Source organism: Pseudophryne corroboree, chromosome 4 (genome assembly GCF_028390025.1).
Source record: "Pseudophryne corroboree isolate aPseCor3 chromosome 4, aPseCor3.hap2, whole genome shotgun sequence".
Classification (NCBI taxonomy): domain Eukaryota; kingdom Metazoa; phylum Chordata; class Amphibia; order Anura; family Myobatrachidae; genus Pseudophryne; species Pseudophryne corroboree.
Window position 1 is genome coordinate 688,403,507 of NC_086447.1, and position 20,708 is coordinate 688,424,214.

A 20,708-nucleotide genomic window follows, 5' to 3' on the forward strand; every position below is an offset into this window, starting at 1 on the left:
CACTTATTCTAGCATACCCACATGATTGCTATTTCTTTTTCAAGATTCCAGGTATAGAAGAAAACAGCAATTATTTTGGCAAACATGTTTAGCCACTAGGAAGTCCCCATTATTCAGGAGGAAAATTCATATTGAATAATAATAATTATTTTGAAAGTTCTAAAAGTTAAAATTCGGAAATCTAAGCACTAACATTTACAGTGGCAAATTCTAGGACATTTTAATGATAAATACTTTCCTTTTTCTATAAAATATACTAAATATCACAATCAGCTACTATTCTTGTGTATATACTGTATAGTGATCTGGATTCCGCTCATACATTATTACCTAATGATAAGTGATTGTGTTGGTATGTAGAGTGGGGGTAAATCCAAGTTGATCGCAGAAGGAAATTTTTTTAGCAGTTGGGCAAAACCATGTGCACTGCAGAGGGGGCAGATATAACATTTGCAGAGAGAGTTAGATTTGGGTGGGTTATTTTGTTTCTGTGCAGGGTAAATACTGGCTGCTTTATTTTTACACTGCAATTTAGATTGCAGATTGAACTCACACCCCACCCAAATCTATCTCTCCCTGCACATGTTATATCTGCCCCCCCTGCAGTGCACATGGTTTTGCCCAACTACTAAAAAATTTCCTGCTGCGATCAACTTGGAATTACCCCCAGTGTGTACTTGGTCTAACATCACTTATATCACACAATACACCTTTTTTGTAATTTGTTTGTACTGCAGTTACATGGCTTAACTGGTATCTATAAAATTAAAATATTGACATATCAATTATTTAATTTGCCACATTAAATCAATAATAAGATAATTGGTAAAACAAATGTGGACCATTGTAACAAAGGATTCCAGAGAAAACTCTCTGCTGTACAATCAAATAAATTGTTAGACTTGCGGAAGTGTCACAAGATGCAGTGCACAATGTAAATAATGGTGGAAAACAGATGTGGCCATGGTCATTGTGGCTTTGCCTAGGCGCGGATGTGCCTCATTTGCTGTGATGCGCACGCACATGCATCTTAGTCGTACCCATGGCCATTCACTTTCAATTGGTGCAGCAATAGTCGCAGCGCAGCCACTTCCTTGCCACACTCATCGTGGCTACAGCTGTACATATTAGTAGTAGTGGCCACGTGTACGAAACAAATTAAAAAAAAATACACTTTTAACAATCCAGTCAGTTATTGGAGTGAAGCAACAAATGTGCGTCTGTAAGCATCCCATGCCAATGATGATGCCAGCACCGGGAATACAAAGAGGTTCTCCCTGTGCCTACCGTAAGCTTTATTTGCATGTAGGAGTCAGACAAGGCAATGCTGTCAGGCCAGCTTCAAAATCCCACATCTCCAGCCCTCTCTCACCCAAATCCACCAGCCAAACACCAAAATTTAGGTGACAAATATCTTGTGGCAAGATGTTTATAGTGATACAGTATGCCTTGTTTGCAAGCCTAACATAGATACGTTTGCTGCTACTAATACGAAGTTTGCTGCAGTGATAGTTATTTGTGCAGCAAAAACTATCCTACAAGTTTTAATGTTAAACCAGGTTTAAGGAGACCAATCCCAGGCTGTTTTTTCAGTACCGGGAATCAGGTTTGAAAAATGATCAATCCCAGGATTTCCGGGATACCCGGGATTGGCTATTGTGTTTAAATGTAAAATTTTCAATGACACCCTCCGCCCAGCCCATCCTATCCCAAACAACTCACTATCCTCTGGACAGGCGGGAGGGAGGGTCCACTTGCTGCCACCGGTGAGGTGAGGTCTGGTGAGGTCAGGCTGCACAGTGTGACCCCTGACATCACATCACGCTGTATAGTGCACACAGCCGTTGACAGGGGCAGCTAGCTAGGGGGAGCCGGGTAGCATCTGAGCCTGATGAAGCTGCTCAACCCTGGTCGGCATTGAAAAATAAAGGGAGCTGGCTAATCCCAAAATTCCCAAGATTGGAAGCTTCCCAGGATCCCGCCAATCCCGACCATAGCCAAGTTATATGATATTCATAGTGCCCTATGACTACTGTATATCTGTTAATGACAATGCCCAGCAAATTCTTATTGTTTAGTAAAATCTAAAATGGCAGTAGTATTGTCCAGCAATATTTAATATTCTGTATTTATGCAAACAAGAACTAATTTGTTTGTAATAGAATCCAAAAGCATGATACAGTATGTCAGTGACAACGCACATTAGTGTAGTTGGCACTACTAATTCATTGACAGCAGAGCTGCAGCTTGCCATATCTGATGTATCCAGTGCTTAATAATATGCACATAGGGGCTAATTCAGGTTGGCTCGCAAATCGCGATCCAACCAGAATTTTTACGATCGCCCCACGGGCGCATGCGCAGTGCCCATCCTGTGCATGCGCCCGCACTTTCTGTTGGGGGGGGATGCAGAAAATGCGATCGCCTCTGCCTGTCAATCAGGCAGTGGTGGTCTCTAGACGGGGGGGCAATGCTCCGTTTCCAAGGAGGAGATGGAGTGTTACGGGGGCATTGCGGCGCGAACGGGGGTCGAGTTGGCAGAACGGGGGCATGTCGTGGGCATTATCTCGGTGGCTGCCAAACCAAGGAGGCTTCCAGTATTTCTGCTAAGAAGCAGAAATTGCGATCACTCGCAGTTTCTGCTTGTTTAAGGGGAGGGAGGCTCCGGTCAGCATGCTGGGCGGCCTTGCCCAGCAATGGGCGGCCCCCAGCAAGCTAGGAAAAGTATAGCAAATTCTGCTGATTAGCAGAATTTGCTATTCTTACTGAATTAGCCCTATAGTTAGAAATGTCCAGTGACATAGTGTGTACCCACGTTTAGAGTTGGGAAATAGCGTGTCTAGCCTTATTCTAAATTTCAGGGTGAAAAGAAGATGTCTGTTCAATATTTGCTGCATGCAAAAGCAGCCAGTGTTTTCTATGCATGCATAAAATTCAATAAATACATTTAGCCACCTAACTGACAATTTTCCCCCCCAAAATACGGTCAGAAATGTACAGGTTTTTTTTTTTATTTAATAACGTTTCAAATGTATTTTTAAAAATATATAGACATTTTTTATTAAAAAAATACATACTTAGGGGGCATTTGTCCATAGGTCCCCATTGTAAAATACTTTCCTCCCCAAGTAGAAATCGCTCGTACAGTGCGCAATAATCCCCATCATTATAACCCCCACCTCCTACTGGTAATAGATCTCTGGGGCACGCACCGCCCCCACCCTCCCCACCAATGTCAATGGGCCCCTATTATTTATTGGATACAGTGCCGTTTCTTGCGGCGGGCGAGCCGTGCAACCGCACGGGGCGCCCGCCGCGGCACTTCTTCAGCACTAAATCCCCCATCCCCTCTCCTCCCGAGTGCCCAGCTCGGGGGACGGGGTTTCGCGGAATGACGCGTTTGCGTCGTGACGTCACGATGCACTCGCGTCATTCCGCGAAACCCCGCCCCCCAAGCTGGGCGCTCGGGAGGAGGGAGAAGGGGGAGACAAGCCGGCCGGCGCCGCGCAGACGAGGGAGAGGCGGCTGAAGAGTGGGAAGAACCGCTTCAAATGTAAGTCAGCCCCTCTCCCTCTCTCTCTTTCTCTCTCCCTCCCTCCCTCCCCCCTCACCACCACCACCTGCCATACTGTGTAAATTGGGGACACCTGTCTTCGGAATGTGTAAAATGAGGACACTTGCCTGCCGTAATATGTAAAATGGGGACGCAGTCTGCCGGAATGTGTAAATATGGGACTCTTGCTTGCCGTGATGTGTAAAATGGGGACACTTTCCTGCCGTACTGTGTAAAATGGGGACACTTTCCTGCCGTACTGTGTAAAATGGGGACACTTTCCTGCCGTACTGTGTAAAATGGGGGCACTTTCCTGCCGCAATGTGTAAAATGGGGGCACTTTCCTGCCGCAATGTGTAAAATGGGGACACGTGCCTGCCGCAATGTGTAAAATGGGGGCACGTGCCTGCCGCAATGTGTAAAATGGGGACACTTGCCTGCCGCAATGTGTAAAATGGGGACACGTGCCTGTCGCAATGTGTAAAATGGGGACCCGTGCCTGCCGCAATGTGTAAAATGGGGACACTTGCCTGCCGTACTGTGTAAAATGGGGACACTTTCCTGCCGTACTGTGTAAAATGGGGACACTTTCCTGCCGTGCTGTGTAAAATGGGGACACTTTCCTGCCGCAATGTGTAAAATGGGGGCACTTTCCTGCCGCAATGTGTAAAATGGGGACACTTTCCTGCCGCAATGTGTAAAATGGGGGCACGAGCCTGCCGCAATGTGTAAAATGGGGACACTTGCCTGCCATACTGTGTAAAATGGGGGCACGTGCCTGCCACAATGTGTAAAATGGGGACACTTTCCTGCCACAATGTGTAAAATGGGGACACTTTCCTGCCGCAATGTGTAAAATGGGGACACTTGCCTGCCGTGCTGTGTAAAATGGGGTCACGTGCCTGCTGTAATGTGTAAAATGAGGCTTTTTTTTTTTTAATCCTGTGGTGGCCATGATGATGAGATCAGATGAGGCCACGCCCATCTTAAAGCCACGCCCATTTTAACGAGGCCACGCCCCCTTGCCGGGAGCGCGCGCGCCTTTGACGCGCGCATGGTTTTCCTCTTTATATCTATGGGGGGCTCCCATTTTTTCTTATGTGAATATGGGGGGGGGGGCGCATTTTTAAATCTCGCACTGGGAGCCAAATTGGCTAGAAACGGCCCTGATTGGATACATTGCTTCCTATCTTGTTGAACAAGCTTTGATTCACTTAAAGGACCATTATGCTACAAGCAGTCACTATTTATCCAGGTGCCTTTCACAGTATATTTGTTTTTCAACACAGCGACACCCAGTCCGGCGTCTCAGGCTGCCATGACAACCTTAGGAGAAGGGGCGGGGTGATATCATCAGCCACTCCGGATGCGTGGAACCGGTGGGAGCAGCTCTGTTCACTTGGGATAACCACAGGGGATAAAGGTAAGCCCTACACACTAAGGTTTTTATATGTAAGTATCCTGTAACTAGTAGCCCAGAAATATCGATATGGAGAAATACAGGAGCTTATTTATAAACTGACCCGGAGTGCTGTGCTTGTTGGTGACTTGCAAACAGCAGTCTCAGTATTACAACGATCATACATCCACTCATCCAATTACAAGAGCACCCAGCAGTGTCGGACTAGGGCATGAAGGGCCCACTGGGGGAATGCAGTGGTAGGGGCCCATCATGTTTAGGGGTGTGGCCACATAAAAATATATAGTATATACTGCTAGTGTATGCATGACAATGTACTGGGTTAATAACACTGTACAAAATACACCAGAGTCCTGTGCAGTATAATGTAAATATGTATAATGTATAATTCAAGTAGACAGTCAGGAACCTGATCTTTCAAAGAGGGGATGGGCCCCTAGGCAGGAGGGGCCCACTGGGGGTTTCCCACATTCGCCTGTGGGCCAGTCCGGCCCTGCCCTTAATATAATATATATATACAGTAAATATTGCAATTGCATGCAAGTTAATGTAGCAGATTAATAACAGCAATGCATAATAGAAAATACACTATAGTCCTGTGCATTATAATGTAACATATGTGCTGTCAAAGTAAAAAAAATATCGTTATTCTCATCGCCTTGTACTAACCCCATGCGCTTGCCCGCTGCACGTGCACATTCTCTCCCGTGCGTGCGCATATTCGCAGTTGCTTGACGGCGCCTCCACGGTTATGCGCTCAGGCGCGTGGTATGTGCATTTACGGTAGAGTTTGTGTGCGTCTGGCGTGCGACTCGATCGTGACATAGTTAATCCAAATTGTGTATTTTATAGGTTATGGTCCCCTTAATAATATCAGTAAGTTTGTTTAGTGTAACTGGTTCATGGACAGAGAAATCCCTCTTTACATGATACGAAGGGTCAGACAGGTTTTGAGCAGTGGTGTTTAGTATGCAACGGTAGAGTATATTATTAGTAACATATTCCGGTATTTGTTTGAAAGAGATTAATCGCTCCTGCGAATAGTTATGCTTATAAGAAGTTTATGGACATTTACTGTATTTGCAATTCATTATCCATGCGGCGGGAATCCTGAGATTCCCTCCCACCTGAGCAATATGAAATAGTCACAGCCCACCTGTTTGAATCAACCTATGACCTTTTGTTATAATGTGAAGACAGATTCCTGTGTCCAATGAACAATGAGATTGTAGGGCCCTTTGTAGTGTACTGTATGTAGTGTATATAAGAACAGCCAGCCAGGGCCAGCTCAGTCTACTCTCCACAACGGTTTTCATCATTCACTAACTAGAGAGCTGGTTCCAGGACTGCGCAGCGATCATTCCCCAGTGTGTAAGTTTTTCTCTGTGACCAACTTATTCTCTGTTTGTATTTGCCATACTCTCTCCCTCTCTGTTATTGTGTAGGATTAAGAAACTGTTGTATATTGTATAATTTCAGTTATTCTGTTTAGGTGTTTTATGTTAGTGCTGTAGTGTATAAGCTGTAACTGTTTTCCCCTTTTACATACTAAAATCATCTAGATAAAGGTTTTGGAACCTTACAAGGTATTGTGTGTTTATCATTACATTGCTAAGGGTATTCGGAGCATCTCAATCGCTCAAGCAGCTTTTATATTAACAAGGTTAAGAAGCGTTATATCATTACAGTATAAGTATATCCCTTCATTGTGTTGCATACAAGGTTTACTGTGTGTCATCCTGTGAGCGTCTGCACTGCTCATGTTCCTCTTGTGGGCACAGCATCCGCTACGCTAGTAGCGTAGCATTACGGTACTCGGACCGCCTATAGCGTGCTCGATACCCAGCGTAAGCCGTGAGCGAACGTGCCGCTTGTGCGTCTCGACCACGGCCTAGCATCTGCTACGCTAAGTGCGTACCCTTACGGTACCCCGTACGCCCATTGCGTACTGAGTCTCTTACCAATATATAGCGAATGTTATAAGATAAATAATTAGCTTTATCAATTGGCGGCTCGTCCATCCTCCACATATCCGCTCTAGTGAACACAAGCAGACTTTATCTGTCAGCAAAGGGCGGGAAGGCGTATCCCTTCGTATCCGTGTTGGTGGTGAGGGATACGGTAGTGCTGACTAGATAAGCGTCTGCATCGCTATGCTGTAGGAGTGCTGGTGGAATCCGGAACCGGAAGGTAAGAACAGTACGCTATTGTCTTTTAAAACTGTTTTATTTCTGTTTGATACACATTGTGTACGCAACACACGCACACACATGCATTTTTCATTTGTGTAATTTTCACATCTCGCCTTCCTGTTTGCCATTTATCATTGATAACGTGCTGAGAAAGATCTGTTGCTATTGGTAGTTAAAAGTAAAATTAATACGTAAGAAAGTAATTTGTAAAACACGCACACGGCTTGCCTAAGATACAAGGAAGTTCTGTGTGGTGCTCAGTAAATGATTACAGTTAAATATCATTTGCATTGATAGAAACGTGTTACTTGTGTTACTGTGGACGTGTCTGGCCTGTGTACACGTGTCCCTAACAAAAGGCGGGACAAGCGTACGCGACGCAAGGGCTTACACACGTAGCGTATATTATGCAACGGAGCGTATGGGTACGCCCACGTAATACAAATCACACGATAGTATTATTTTAGTAGGCGATACGGAGGCAACGCGATAATAGCGCAAGTCACTCTCAGTGTCCTAAATTTTAGCGTAAAAGATCCTTCTCTAGTTGTAACTCCTTTGGGACTAAGACTGCGATACTGAATGAAAGGGATTTCTGTACAAAAACGAAAGTAAAGAGTATATGAGGTGAAAGAGTGTGTGCATATACATATAAGTTTCTCATTTTTGGTTGGAACCTAGAAGTCGAGTTCTCGTGAGGTACATCCGTGAAAGTGACGGCGCGTGGTGGCTTGGGAGGCATCCCTTGTTAAATATTGAAATAAGAGCATTAGAGTATAGCAGATTAGGAGGTCTACTGTAGACACAGACCAGGAGGTCACGGACCAGGAGGTCCAGAGACAGACCAGGAGGTCTAGGTACAGCAGACTAGGAAGTCCGCTATAGATAGAGTCAAGAAGCACAACCACAGGAGGGTTGGTGCGGTACCCATATAGGCCATTACGCTCTGGCTGAAGGAATTTGCAGCCGTAATTTTCGATTCCGTTGGTCGTTCCGCACATAAGATTAGTTGCTTATATGCAGTACGATTGTACTGCATGTAATTGTGTGCATTAGTTTGTAACTTGACCCAGTACCATTTGCGTACGCTAGAGGGGTCATAAACGCTATTTGTACATTCTAACGTGATTTGTGTAAAAAAATTTTATTTTAAGGGAGGTTCGCTGGTCACTCAGGAATTCTCTAACAACCGATACTTGCTGGGGACGGGTAACCTACTCCCACAACGCCCCAGTAAATAAAGGTTCATAGGGGCCCTAGGTTGGGTACAACAGCTCTGATTCAGTGATTGCAGTACTGGCCAACGTGGACGAGAAGTGTGTGAAAGCACTCGGTTGAACTTTCACCGCCGGCCTGCCCCGGACATCTTGGTTTTTGTAAGGGTTCACTGAAGACCCTGATTTGAAGGTCAGAGGTAGTGAAAGCAACACCTGCAAAGATGGGGGCCAGTTGTTCAGGTAGGGGGCGATCAACCCTGGTTCAGGTTGATTTAGTAAACCGGCCAATAGGGTCGGCAAGGTATATCATGTGTGAGAAATACGGTTCACACACAGAGGTTTTGTGCGATGAATGGGAAAGAATGACTGTGCATGACGGGGAAAAGTTCCCACGGGTAGGCAGTTTTAGCCCTGAGGTGTTACAAAATCTAAGGAGAAGGATATGTCTCATTAAATTTGCAAAGAGACGGATCAAACATTATGATTATTTACAATTATGGCAACAGGAAGGTGAAATACAAAGAGGATTGGCTCAAGCGGCTGGATCTAACCCTATCAGGAAACTGATAGCCACCGCACCACCACCACCATACATAACAGGAGAGAAAGTGGTTACAGAGAATGGCACACTGGTGTATGATAAACATGCACTTAGTAACTGTATAGATGTTAAGAATAATGTAACTAAGATTGTTGATGCTAATACTAACCCGTGCAAGCTGTACCCTGTTTTAAACTTTCCCCAGGATTGTGACCAAGAGGATGAGCCCACAACAATATCGGCACTCTCTCTAGCAGCCACCATAGCAGAAACAACAGTGGGCACGGCCCAACCAGTAAGAGCAGTATCAAAGGCCCCTAGTGGAGGGACAGGTGAGGTCGTATCAACTGGTAAGTACGGCACTGTACACTATGCAGAAACCATTACACCACATGTTGTAGAATCTACTCAGAATTATGTTATTGAACTTAATCCCGTTAGGGTAATTGCAGTACCAAATGGGAAAACTGACACTTCAGGAGTCACTCCTGTCAGAAACATCGCCATGCACTGACCCTTTTCCCGAACGGAATTAAGATCAATGGTGTCTGAATTCCCTGATCCTAGGAAAGATCTAGTTGCAAGCCAGAAGTACATTAGAGAGCTAGGAAATACTGTGGAGCCCAATAACAAAGATTGGCTGACATTGCTGAGGGCATGTTTACCCTCCAATGTCGACTCAGCGAGATTTATAGCTGACTGTAGACTAGATGAAGAGGTACCCCTTACTGAGGAGTACAATCAAGATAATGTGAAAAGAATTAATTTGCAGCTGGGAGTATATTTCCCAGCTGTTGCTAAATGGAACAAAATTTTCTCCATCAAGCAAAAAGAGGGAGAAATAGCTGCTGATTATTTTCATCGGGCACTACAGGAAATGGCTAAGTATACAGGGATAGAAGACATTAAGACAAATGTGAATCATAGAGAAGTAGCAGTATCTGTGTTAATGGATAGTTTAAAGGAAGTATTGAGGACGAGGGTACAGACCACCCAACCATGTTGGCGAGGTTTGTCGTGGCTACTTTGAGAGAGGCCGCTATTGATCATGATCAGAACATCACCAGACACAGGGAGTCACAGAGTGATAAGCTGATGGCTGTAAGTATACAGGCCCTTACCACAAGGCCAACTCAGCATAAGTCTCAGACCCCTGTGGGTAAGTCAAATGTGGTAACTTGTTATTACTGTCATAAAGAGGGACATTTTGCACGAGACTGTAGAGTGAAAAATATACAAAACTCATACCAAACCCCTAGACAACGACATGACACACGAAATTGGGATCAAGGACCGCAGAGACGGAGTTATGAGCCACACGCAGGGGAAACAAAAAGGTATCCCCCAAGAAGAGACTGGCAAGTCTCTGATAGTTCCCATTTACCCCCGTCACAGGTAATAGCTGCCAGCGCAATGCAGGGAGGTCACCACATACAATAGGGGTGGGGCCACACCTGTAGTCTGCAGCCAGTGAAATTAATTGCGAGCCTTGGAAGTGAACCCGAGGTCACAATTGATGTAGCTGGTAAATCTCTAAATTTCCTTGTAGATACGGGGGCGGCCAAGTCAGTGATAAATTCGACCGCGGGCATGAGAACCACTGGTAAAACAATTCCAGCCATGGGAGTAACAGGAGTAGTACAACACTATCCTTTAAGCAAACCTGCAGAGATTATGATAGGGCCTTTGCACACCAAGCATTCTTTTCTGCTAGCTGCATCGGCTCCGACTAATCTCCTAGGGAGAGATTTACTGTGCAAAATGGGATGTGTCATATATTGTACTCCTGAAGGTGTGTTCTTGGACATACCCGAAAACCGCGCTCAGGAAGTGCAGGATATGCTAGACTCCCCAACAAGATTAATGTCACACACTGTTATTGTAAATAGGTGTCCATCCAAAGTAGAGGAAATGATTTCCCAGATACCGGAATCACTTTGGACCAAGGATGGACAAGACACTGGATTAATGGCAAACGTAGCCCCAGTAGTTGTACAAGTAAAAGATGGTAGGATAGCTCCAAAAATCCCACAATACCCTCTGAAGCCAGAGGTGGAGTTAGGAGTTTACCCTGTAATAGAGCGCTTGCTACAACAGGGCATTCTGGTAAGGACGTCCAGCACTGCCAATAGTCCCATCTTCCCTGTTAAAAAGAGTGGGGGGAGGGGTAACAGATTAGTGCAGGATCTAAGAGGGATCAACAAAATAGTTGAGAGTCAATTCCCCGTAGTGCCAAATCCAGCTGTCATTCTTATGCAAATCCCTCCCACTGCCAAATTTTTCACTGTGATTGACCTCTGCTCCGCTTTCTTCTCGGTACCTCTGCACCCTGACAGTTAATACTTATTCGCATTTACATACAGAGGAGTTCAGTACACCTGGACTCGCTTACCACAAGGTTTCATTGACAGTCCAAGTATTTTCTCACAGGCCTTGCATGATTGTTTACAGTCTTTTCAACCTGAGAGTGGATCAATATTAATACAGTACGTAGATGACCGACTGCTGTGTTCAGATTCACTTGAATCGTCCCTGAGAGATACGAAACAACTCCTGTTTCATCTTTCAGACACCGGACACAAGGTTTCCAAAGACAAGTTACAATTATGCCAGACCAAGGTAAAATATTTGGGACACTGTCTGACACAAGGACTGAGACACCTCACCGCTGATAGAATTCAAGCAATTCGTGACATGACCCTGCCACAAACCCAGCAACAGATTAGAACTTTTTTAGGAATGTGTGGGTATTGCCGTAACTGGATCCCAGGGTTTTCTATACTGGCCCTGCCTTTGCAGGAGATGGTCTCATCAAACAAACCTGATCGGATTTCGCACACAGACGAGTCTGAGATGGCATTTGAGAGACTTAAACAGTGCCTAACGCAGGCACCAGCATTAGGCATGCCAGATTATGGAAAACCCTTTGAGCTGTACGGAACAGAAAGTGCAGGGTGCGCGGCAGGAGTCTTAACCCAGAAGCATGGTGATGCCAGCAGGCCGGTAGCCTACTATAGCGCTCAGCTAGACACGGTAGCGCGATCCCTCCCCACATGCTTGCGAAGTGTTGCAGCAATAGCATTGCTAGTAAGTAAAAGCGAAGATGTAGTGCTAGGACACAACCTCACAATTCATACACCACATGCAGTGTCAGCTTTACTAAATTCTGCCCAAACCAGACACGTCTCATCAGCGTGGTTTACAAGATGGGAATTGGCGTTGATGGCCCCCGTAAACATCACCATAAGGAGATGCAGCGCATTAAATCCTGCAACATATCTCCCAGGTGTGCCTGGACAGGCACAAAGGGTGGAGGATGAGAGTGATGGTGAAGGAGGATTTAGTAAGGAAAATGACACACATGATTGTATGGAATATTTGACCCAAAATTTCACGGCAAGGCCTGACATCAGTGACAACCCACTGGAAGATGTAGATTTTACTTTCTACACTGACGGCAGTTGTCACAGACAGACGGACTCGGGAGACTTGTGTACTGGATACGCAGTCGTAGATGATCAAGGTACCATAGAAGCGGAACCCCTAGGCCCACCACACTCAGCACAAGTTGCTGAACTGGTTGCCCTAACCAGAGCATGCAAATTGGCTAAAGGCAAGTCAGCCAATATCTACACAGATTCTAAGTACGCCTTCGGAGTAGTCCATGATTTCGGGGCCCTATGGCGCCTCAGAAATTTCATGACGGCAGCTGGCACACCCGTAGCACATGCAGCCCACATCAAAAGACTTCTAACAGCGATACAGGAACCCGACAGAGTGGCTGTTATCAAGTGTAAAGCTCACACGTATAGCCAAGACCCGGTATCACTTGGTAACAGCCGAGCAGACGAAGCTGCTAAATCAGCAGCCAGTACCCCCATACAGACAACTGATGGTATTTAATACTGTAAACACACAGAAATTATATGAAATGCAAAATTTGTGTTCACCACAAGAAAAGGCAGTTTGGAGGTCAAAAGGATATGGCCAGGAGTCCTCAGGACTCTGGACAGATGGACAGGGTAAGCCAGTGGCACCCAGAGCATACCTTCCAAGTCTAGCGGAAGCGGCACATGGGCTGACTCATCTAGGCAAAGAAGGAATGTGTAAGTTGGTAAGAGCTTATTGGTGCGCCCCAGGATTTTCTTCCCATGCGGGTAAAAGAGCGATGACATGTCTCACCTGCTTGAGGAAGAATATCGGAAAGGCAATACCAACAGAGCCATCCCATATCCCTCCTACAGATGGTCCTTTCCAGGTAATACAAATTGATTTCATACAATTGCCACCTTGTAGAAATTTAAAGTATGTATTGGTTTGTATTGACGTGTTCTCAAATTGGGTTGAAGCATTTCCCGCGGCCACAAATACCGCTGTGTTTACTGCAAAGAAAATTGTGCAGGAATTTGTGTGTAGGTACGGTATCCCTAGAATCATTGAGAGTGATAGGGGTACCCATTTTACAGGTGAAGTTTTTCAAGCAATGTGTAAGTTGATGGGAATTAATAGTAAGCTGCACACTCCGTACCGCCCCCAGGCGAGTGCGAAAGTGGAAAGAGTAAACAGCACTATTAAAAATAAATTAAGCAAGGTAATGGCTGAAACAGGATTGTTGTGGCCCGAAGCTTTGCCAATCGTATTATACAGCATCAGAACCACTCCAAGGTCCCCTCTTAATCTGTCTCCTTTTGAAATTCTGTTTGGTCGACAACCCCATGTTATGATTAACCCCCAGGATGATTTGAAATGTAACAATGAAGTAACTGTAAAGTATTTGGTTAAGATGAGTAAGCAATTGAGGAATCAGAATGATAATCTAAAGTTGGTGATTCCTGATTTGCCAGACAGTAATTGTCATGACATTGAATCTGAGGATTATGTAATGATACGGAATTTTCTACGCTCAGGTTGCCTTATTGACAGATGGGAAGGACCATATCAAGTCTTATTGACCAGCACGACAGCATTGAAGGTTGCCGAGAGAGAGACTTGGGTCCATTTGTCTCATTGTAAAAAGGTTGCTGACCCAGAGAGGTCCCGTGATAAAAAACAGACGGTAGAGGTTGTATCACTAGAGTGTCTGTTCCGGGAAGGTTGAGACGACACCTGAGCGCTGAGAATAATAAGACCGGAGGCGTTTGTCGAGCCAGATTTCTTTTTCCCTTTTGTTATTTTCTCCAGTTCCCATCTCCCTCCTATTCTCCTTCCCCTTCTTATTTTTCCCCTTTTCCTCCTATAAGATGGACTTGCCCCAAGAGACTATGATCCGGATTTTCCTGTTGACCATGATGTTGACCAGAGCAGTCTGTTTCGGTGAGAGTACCATGGAGGTCGAGAAAGGATCTGGAATGGGTTCTGATGACCAGGATGGAGGCGTAGTTTTCCAAGAGCAACATATTCACCAAGTAAAGGCGAGTATCAGAAAACGATCTGGTAGCATTGACAATAGAAGGAATTGTGAAGGATTGTTAGCTGAAGAGAACTGCATCTGTAGGCATTTTGACAATATAGTTGAGGATGGGTGCATCAAGAAATGTCAGTCCAGTTTTAATGTCCACATGGACCAGCATCCATTGAGTGACTATCACTCCTTAGTGGGTAAAGTGTTAAACCAGACAGACTGTTGGGTATGCTCTCAAGTACCTCAAGGCCATAGCAAATCAGGACTAGTACCATTCCCTTTAACTGTAGGAGAGGTACTTGAGTTAAGTGGTGGGAGGCCGGTGGACAAGAGATTTAATATCTCTAGTCCTCCTAGTTTGAAGCTCCACCAATATCATGTGGATAGGTCCTTAGTATGCTTTAACATTTCCAATCCCCAAAAGCCGGGAAATTGGGAAGTGTCATGGAGTAATCAAACCATGACATTTTCACATAGAGCCGACAGAATGCCCATAGACACAGAACTTATACGCCAGATATCCAACAATGGAAGGTTTTTCCGGTATAGGTACACTCTAGGAAGTAGGACCATGCGAGTTGGAGAAGTATCACCAGGATACTGTGCACATATCGTACAACCAGATACGTGTACTAGACAGATGGGAGAATTAGGATTAGGAGATTTCACATGAAAAATTTGTAACATGGTAATGTCATACTCCGTCCCATATGTTCTCCCCGATGATGCATATTTCATATGCGAAAGGCGTATAAGTGGCTTGCCCCAAACTCAGAGGGATTGTGTTACATTGGAAAAGTACTGCCTGAAGTAATGACTGTATCCCATATCAAAATGAAAGACATTCACCGCGGTGCCCAAGCTCCTTATACTCACACTCATTACGAGCACGTCGTTACATGGCACCTGATAGAGAGGACAGAGCATCCGGCCTCTAATCTGATCCATGAATCCACCGGGATTCAATTCCTACTCGCGTTAGATATCACTCGTACCGCCAGAGGAGTGATAAATTATAGATATATATCTGCGCTAGCAAACTTGTTAGACAATATCACCGAAATGTATGACGACACGTTCAGGTACACTGGGAGAGAGTTACAAGCCTTCAAAACAGAGCTGGTTCAGCATAGGATGATTCTCAATTATCTCACAGCAGTGACAGGAGGGTATTGTGTTACCCTAGCAACTCAATATGGAGTAAAGTGCTGCACGTATATTACAAACAGCACTGAGGACCCGGCCGAGGTCATAGACCAAAAGATGGATGACATTTTGCAATTGAAGTGGGAGTTTCGAAGGAAACACAATCTCACACTCGCTGCTGTGGGTAATGAGCTGACCAGTTGGGTGTCATGGTTGAACCCACGAAATTGGTTCTCTGGTTTAGGAGAATGGGCCCAAGGTATTATAATGGATGTAGGGAAATTTCTCTTGTGTATTCTGGGAGTCGTCATATTGGTTGGTCTGATATTTAGATGCGTTCGGGCTTTAACGAAGTGTAAACGTAGTACCAGAGTGATGAATCTGAGGAGCGAGGACACTGTAATAACAACAACTAATTTGATTTATGACCCAACGATAGAGACAATGTTGTGATGAAAATGTGATTCCACGGTCCGTTTCTTTCACCTGTTTCTCCTTTGCTTTCCTCCAAGGCACAAAGACATCCACTTGGAAGAAGAATTTGACAACCTCTTTTATACAGACCATTGATGAACTATGTCACAGACCCCCAATATCCCTAGTGACTTTAACTTTTTACGAAAGCCCAATACTTTAGAGACTGTAATTTTATGGACACTGGAACAGCTTTTGCTCGCTATTTACAACAAAAGCACCGAGAGACATTAGACAACATGTACATCAAGACAAGACATCAGACAAGACCTCAATCGGCGACTGTTTATTTAAACTCACATAGTTTACGACTGCATTTATAACGATTGTTTCTTATCTTCATCTCTACAACCTCCAGGTAGTATCTCACATAGTCGACAGGTGATTCTCACATATTAGCATTCACATGTCCCCCCCCCCTTCATGTATCATCAACTAAATGTGCTCCCCCATTTGTTGCAACTAAAAGCCGAAAAGAGCTCGGTAGAGTTTGACAGCCCATCCACAGACCCTTAATACGGGATAAGAAGGATTCAAATGTATACTTCGCAATACCTCGAAGCTTGATTTAAAACACGTACGGCACAAACATGGATTTCATACACACATGCTTTTACTGTCTCACTAGGTCATATCTTTCTGACCTTCTCCTCTCCTCCCTTACCCAATCATAAAAAGGTGTTTACATGATGACATATATTTTTCTGTTTTGTTTAGGAAGTGGCAGTTATTGGTGACTGCCAAAGGGTGGACTGTCAAAGTCGAAAAATATCGTTATTCTCATCGCCTTGTACTAACCCCATGCGCTTGCCCGCTGCACGTGCACATTCTCTCCCGTGCGTGCGCATATTCGCAGTTGTGTGACGGCGCCTCCACGGTCATGCGCTCAGGCGCGTGGTATGTGCATTTACGGTAGAGTTTGTGTGCGTCTGGCGGGCTACTCGATCGTTACATAGTTAATCCAAATTGTGTATTTTATAGGTTATGGTCCCCTTAATAATATCAGTAAGTTTGTTTAGTGTAACTGGTTCATGGACAGAGAAATCCCTCTTTACATGATACGAAGGGTCAGACAGGTTTTAAGCAGTGGTGTTTAGTATGCAACGGTAGAGTATATTATTAGTAACATTCCGGTATTGGTTTGAAAGAGATTAATCGCTCCTGCGAATAGTTATGCTTATAAGAAGTTTATGAACATTTACTGTATTTGCAATTCATTATCCATGCGGCGGGAATCCTGAGATTCCCTCCCACCTGAGCAGTATGAAATAGTCACAGCCCACCTGTTTGAATCAACCTATGACCTTTTGTTATAATGTGAAGACAGATTCCTGTGTCCAATGAACAATGAGATTGTAGGGCCCTTTGTAGTGTACTGTATTTAGTGTATATAAGAACAGCCAGCCAGGGCCAGCTCAGTCTACTCTCCACAACGGTTTTCATCATTGACTAACTAGAGAGCTGGTTCCAGGACTGCGCAGCGATCATTCCCCAGTGTGTAAGTTTTTCTCTGTGACCAACTTATTCTCTGTTTGTATTTGCCATACTCTCTCTCTCTCTGTTATTGTGTAGGATTAAGAAACTGTTGTATATAGTATAATTTCAGTTATTCTGTTTAGGTGTTTTATGTTAGTGCTGTAGTGTATAAGCTGTAACTGTTTTCCCCTTTTACATACTAAAATCATCTAGATAAAGGTTTTGGAACCTTACAAGGTATTGTGTGTTTATCATTACATTGCTAAGGGTATTCGGAGCGTCTCAATCGCTCAAGCAGCTTTTATATTAACAAGGTTAAGAAGCGTTATATCATTACAGTATAAGTATATCCCTTCATTGTGTTGCATACAGGTTTACTGTGTGTCATCCTGTGAGCGTCTGCGCCGCTCGTGTTCCTCTTGTGGGCACAGCGTCCGCTACGCTAGTAGCGTAGCATTACGGTACTCGGACCGCCTATAGCGTGCTCGATACCTCGCGTAAGCCGTGAGCGAACGTGCCGCTCGTGCGTCTCGACCACGGCCTAGCGTCTGCTACGCTAAGTGCGTACCCTTACGGTACCCCGTACGCCCATTGCGTACTGAGTCTCTTACCAATATATAGCGAATGTTATAAGATAAATAATTAGCTTTATCAGTGCATAATGTCTAATTGCAAGCGCACACTGTAGAACCTCATCCCAGTCCAACCTTGGCATCCAGGAAGCTGGAATTATATACCCGCGTGCCAATCCTCTCTCTCTCTCTCTCTCTATATATATATATATATATATTTATTTGGGGCATCATACACCCCCCCAGCCCCAATGTTAAAAGGAGCCCCCCCCCATTACCCATCCCGCTTCTGAGGCAGCCTCTCCCCCTCTCCTCCTTGCAGAGCTCATTGGACACACACATACACACACACACACACACACACACACACACACACACACACACGATGTTTCCCTCCTCACAAGTTTAGTGCCACAAGCAAGGCATTCCGGGGAATGATTTCGGGAGTGATGTCAGCAGTCAGAGACCTTCGCGTCACTCCCAGGGACCGCTGCAGCAGGAGGAAGTCCGTTATGCAAATTGGATTTCCTCCATACAGAGGGGGACACAGCTGACCAGCATCGTTGTATGTTATATGACCTGGTGATGTAACGCACTCCTGGCTACAGATGTATCACATCACATACATTATTGACAGTTAAGTGGTTAAACCCTTTGCAATGCATCATGGTTTGTTCCAGGACCAAATTGTTCCCTTTTTGCTCTGTTTTTAATTTGCTCCTAACTCTGAATTTGGCCCATTGTGTACAATGACATGAAACAGAAGTCGATGATGGCTCTATAACAATTATCAGACTAAAAAGTTTGGGGAACAATTGATAAACAGTAATAAAATAATAATTATAGTTGTCACAGGGAAAATTGTGTGTTGCGACTGTAAAGTAAAATCATTATCAGCTGCCAATATTAAAGCAGAAATGACTGATTTACATTGTTGCACAGCTTATGGCGGTGTAGTACTGTAAGATTGTAATGAGAAGAGACGCTGGAATGAGACAAATAAGTGAAAGTTGAAGCTGCTGGAGGAGCCTGGCTGCTTTCCAATTGGCAACTATACAGAGAGCCCATAGAAGGGTATACAGTACTTTTCCTGCATATATTCGGCTGTATATTGGGGCAGATGGACTAAGCCTTGGAGGGTGATAAAGTGGAGTCAGATAAACTACCTACCAATCAGCTCCTGACATTTTTCAAACACAGCCTGTAACATGGCAGCTAGGAACTGATTGGTTAGTACTTTATCAACTCTCCAAGGCTTAGGACATCTGCCCCTTTGAGTTATGTTTCGCTGCATCTGCAATGCTAATAAGGTGCAAAATATAAATAAAAAGATGGCATGCAGCACCTCTTGGAGAGGCTCAGTCGCACCTGCTATCTCATGCCCTATGGCATATACAGTAGATGCTAGGTGTACAAGGAGTAGGACACATCTGTAATACCCCAGCAGCTTTGAACACGGGTTATTGGCACATGAGCGCGCATAACCCGTGTTCCTGTGCGGTGTGAAAGGTACCAGGGGCAATATACCGGGTTCAGTGACCCGGTATTTCAACCCTGCTAGCGAACAGGGTTGAACACGTGTTCAACCCAGCTCGCTGTCAGTGCGACCCGTTTCCCGTTCACAGTGTGTGGATGGGCGGCGCTTGGAAATCATGTGATCTCCCAGCACCGCCGACACCGTGTCACCGCTGATGTCACCAACCCGGCATATTGCCGGGTTGCAGTCTGCGGTGTGAAAGGGGGTATTGAGGCAGGTCGCACACTGGGAGCTCCCGTGTCAGGCTCCCGGGTGCGATCCGCCTCAGACGGTATGAAAGTGGTATTAGTAATAAAAAATTGGACATTCTCTCTTTTCTTGCGATTACAGCTAAAATTATACTTAGCAAAATAATGTGTATACTATAAATAAAATGTGTTTATTAAATCACTTACCACATTTGGGATACGCCACAAGCATTATGTCATCTTCTCTTGCCTCAAAGGTTTCAATAGTTTTAAATGTTGGAATATTGCATGTTGCTGAGGGGTAGATGACCCCATTGTATGTGAACAGCATCTTGTCCTGTGGTATATCACTTGTTCCCTGAAAAGCTTTTCTTAGACCATCCAATAATTGCTCCTTGGTTGCCATTATATACAACTGCTACAGGTAACGACAGGTAACGGTATGTGGATCCCTTTACCTTCCTCACTTGTGGTGTTAGTAACACAGAACAGTAAAACCTTATATACAAACGTTCATATGTTACATCATCAATTTTTATCTCTTGGCTGCTTCAGCTTCATTCCTCTTATTAAGCAATCGGCACTTTCTGGGATTCTTAAAGGGAAACTGCCAGTTAGAACATCATTGTTCCCTAGTTGTACATATTATCACAATAAGCTTTTAAAAAAATGTTTACTACAGTATAGGGTAAAAGTAAGAACGGGTGCTATGAGGGAGAAGCGGTATCAGGGCACGTTGTGTGCGCTATACCACTTCTCCCCCATGTATGATGGCTGGGGAGAGTGAACAGTGACAGGGGCGCTATGCGCCGCAGTCCTTTTTTGGCGCTGCTATCTAAAAGATAGCAGGTCGATATGGGAGGACAATGTATGAACGGTCAGCATCGATTTTGACAGCTGCAGGTGGCGATTCCCAAACACCACAGCAGGGACAAAGCTGTCCCTGGCTGTGGCGGGTGCAGGCTCTTGGCAGCGCTGGGGATCTCGTGGG

General features: G+C 44.8%; 1 protein-coding gene across 1 annotated transcript in view; it reads right to left on the reverse strand.

Annotated features, from left to right (window-relative positions):
• Window positions 1-20,210, reverse strand: part of LOC134910165 (sulfotransferase 6B1-like) — a 51,083-nt gene extending 30,873 nt beyond the window's left edge. The window contains exon 1 of the mRNA XM_063917890.1: window positions 19,925-20,210. Within this exon, the coding sequence (XP_063773960.1) occupies window positions 19,925-20,123 (199 nt within the window). The 5' untranslated portion in view covers window positions 20,124-20,210. The remainder of the gene's footprint in view (window positions 1-19,924) is intronic.
• Between the last annotated feature and the right edge of the window lie 498 nt (window positions 20,211-20,708).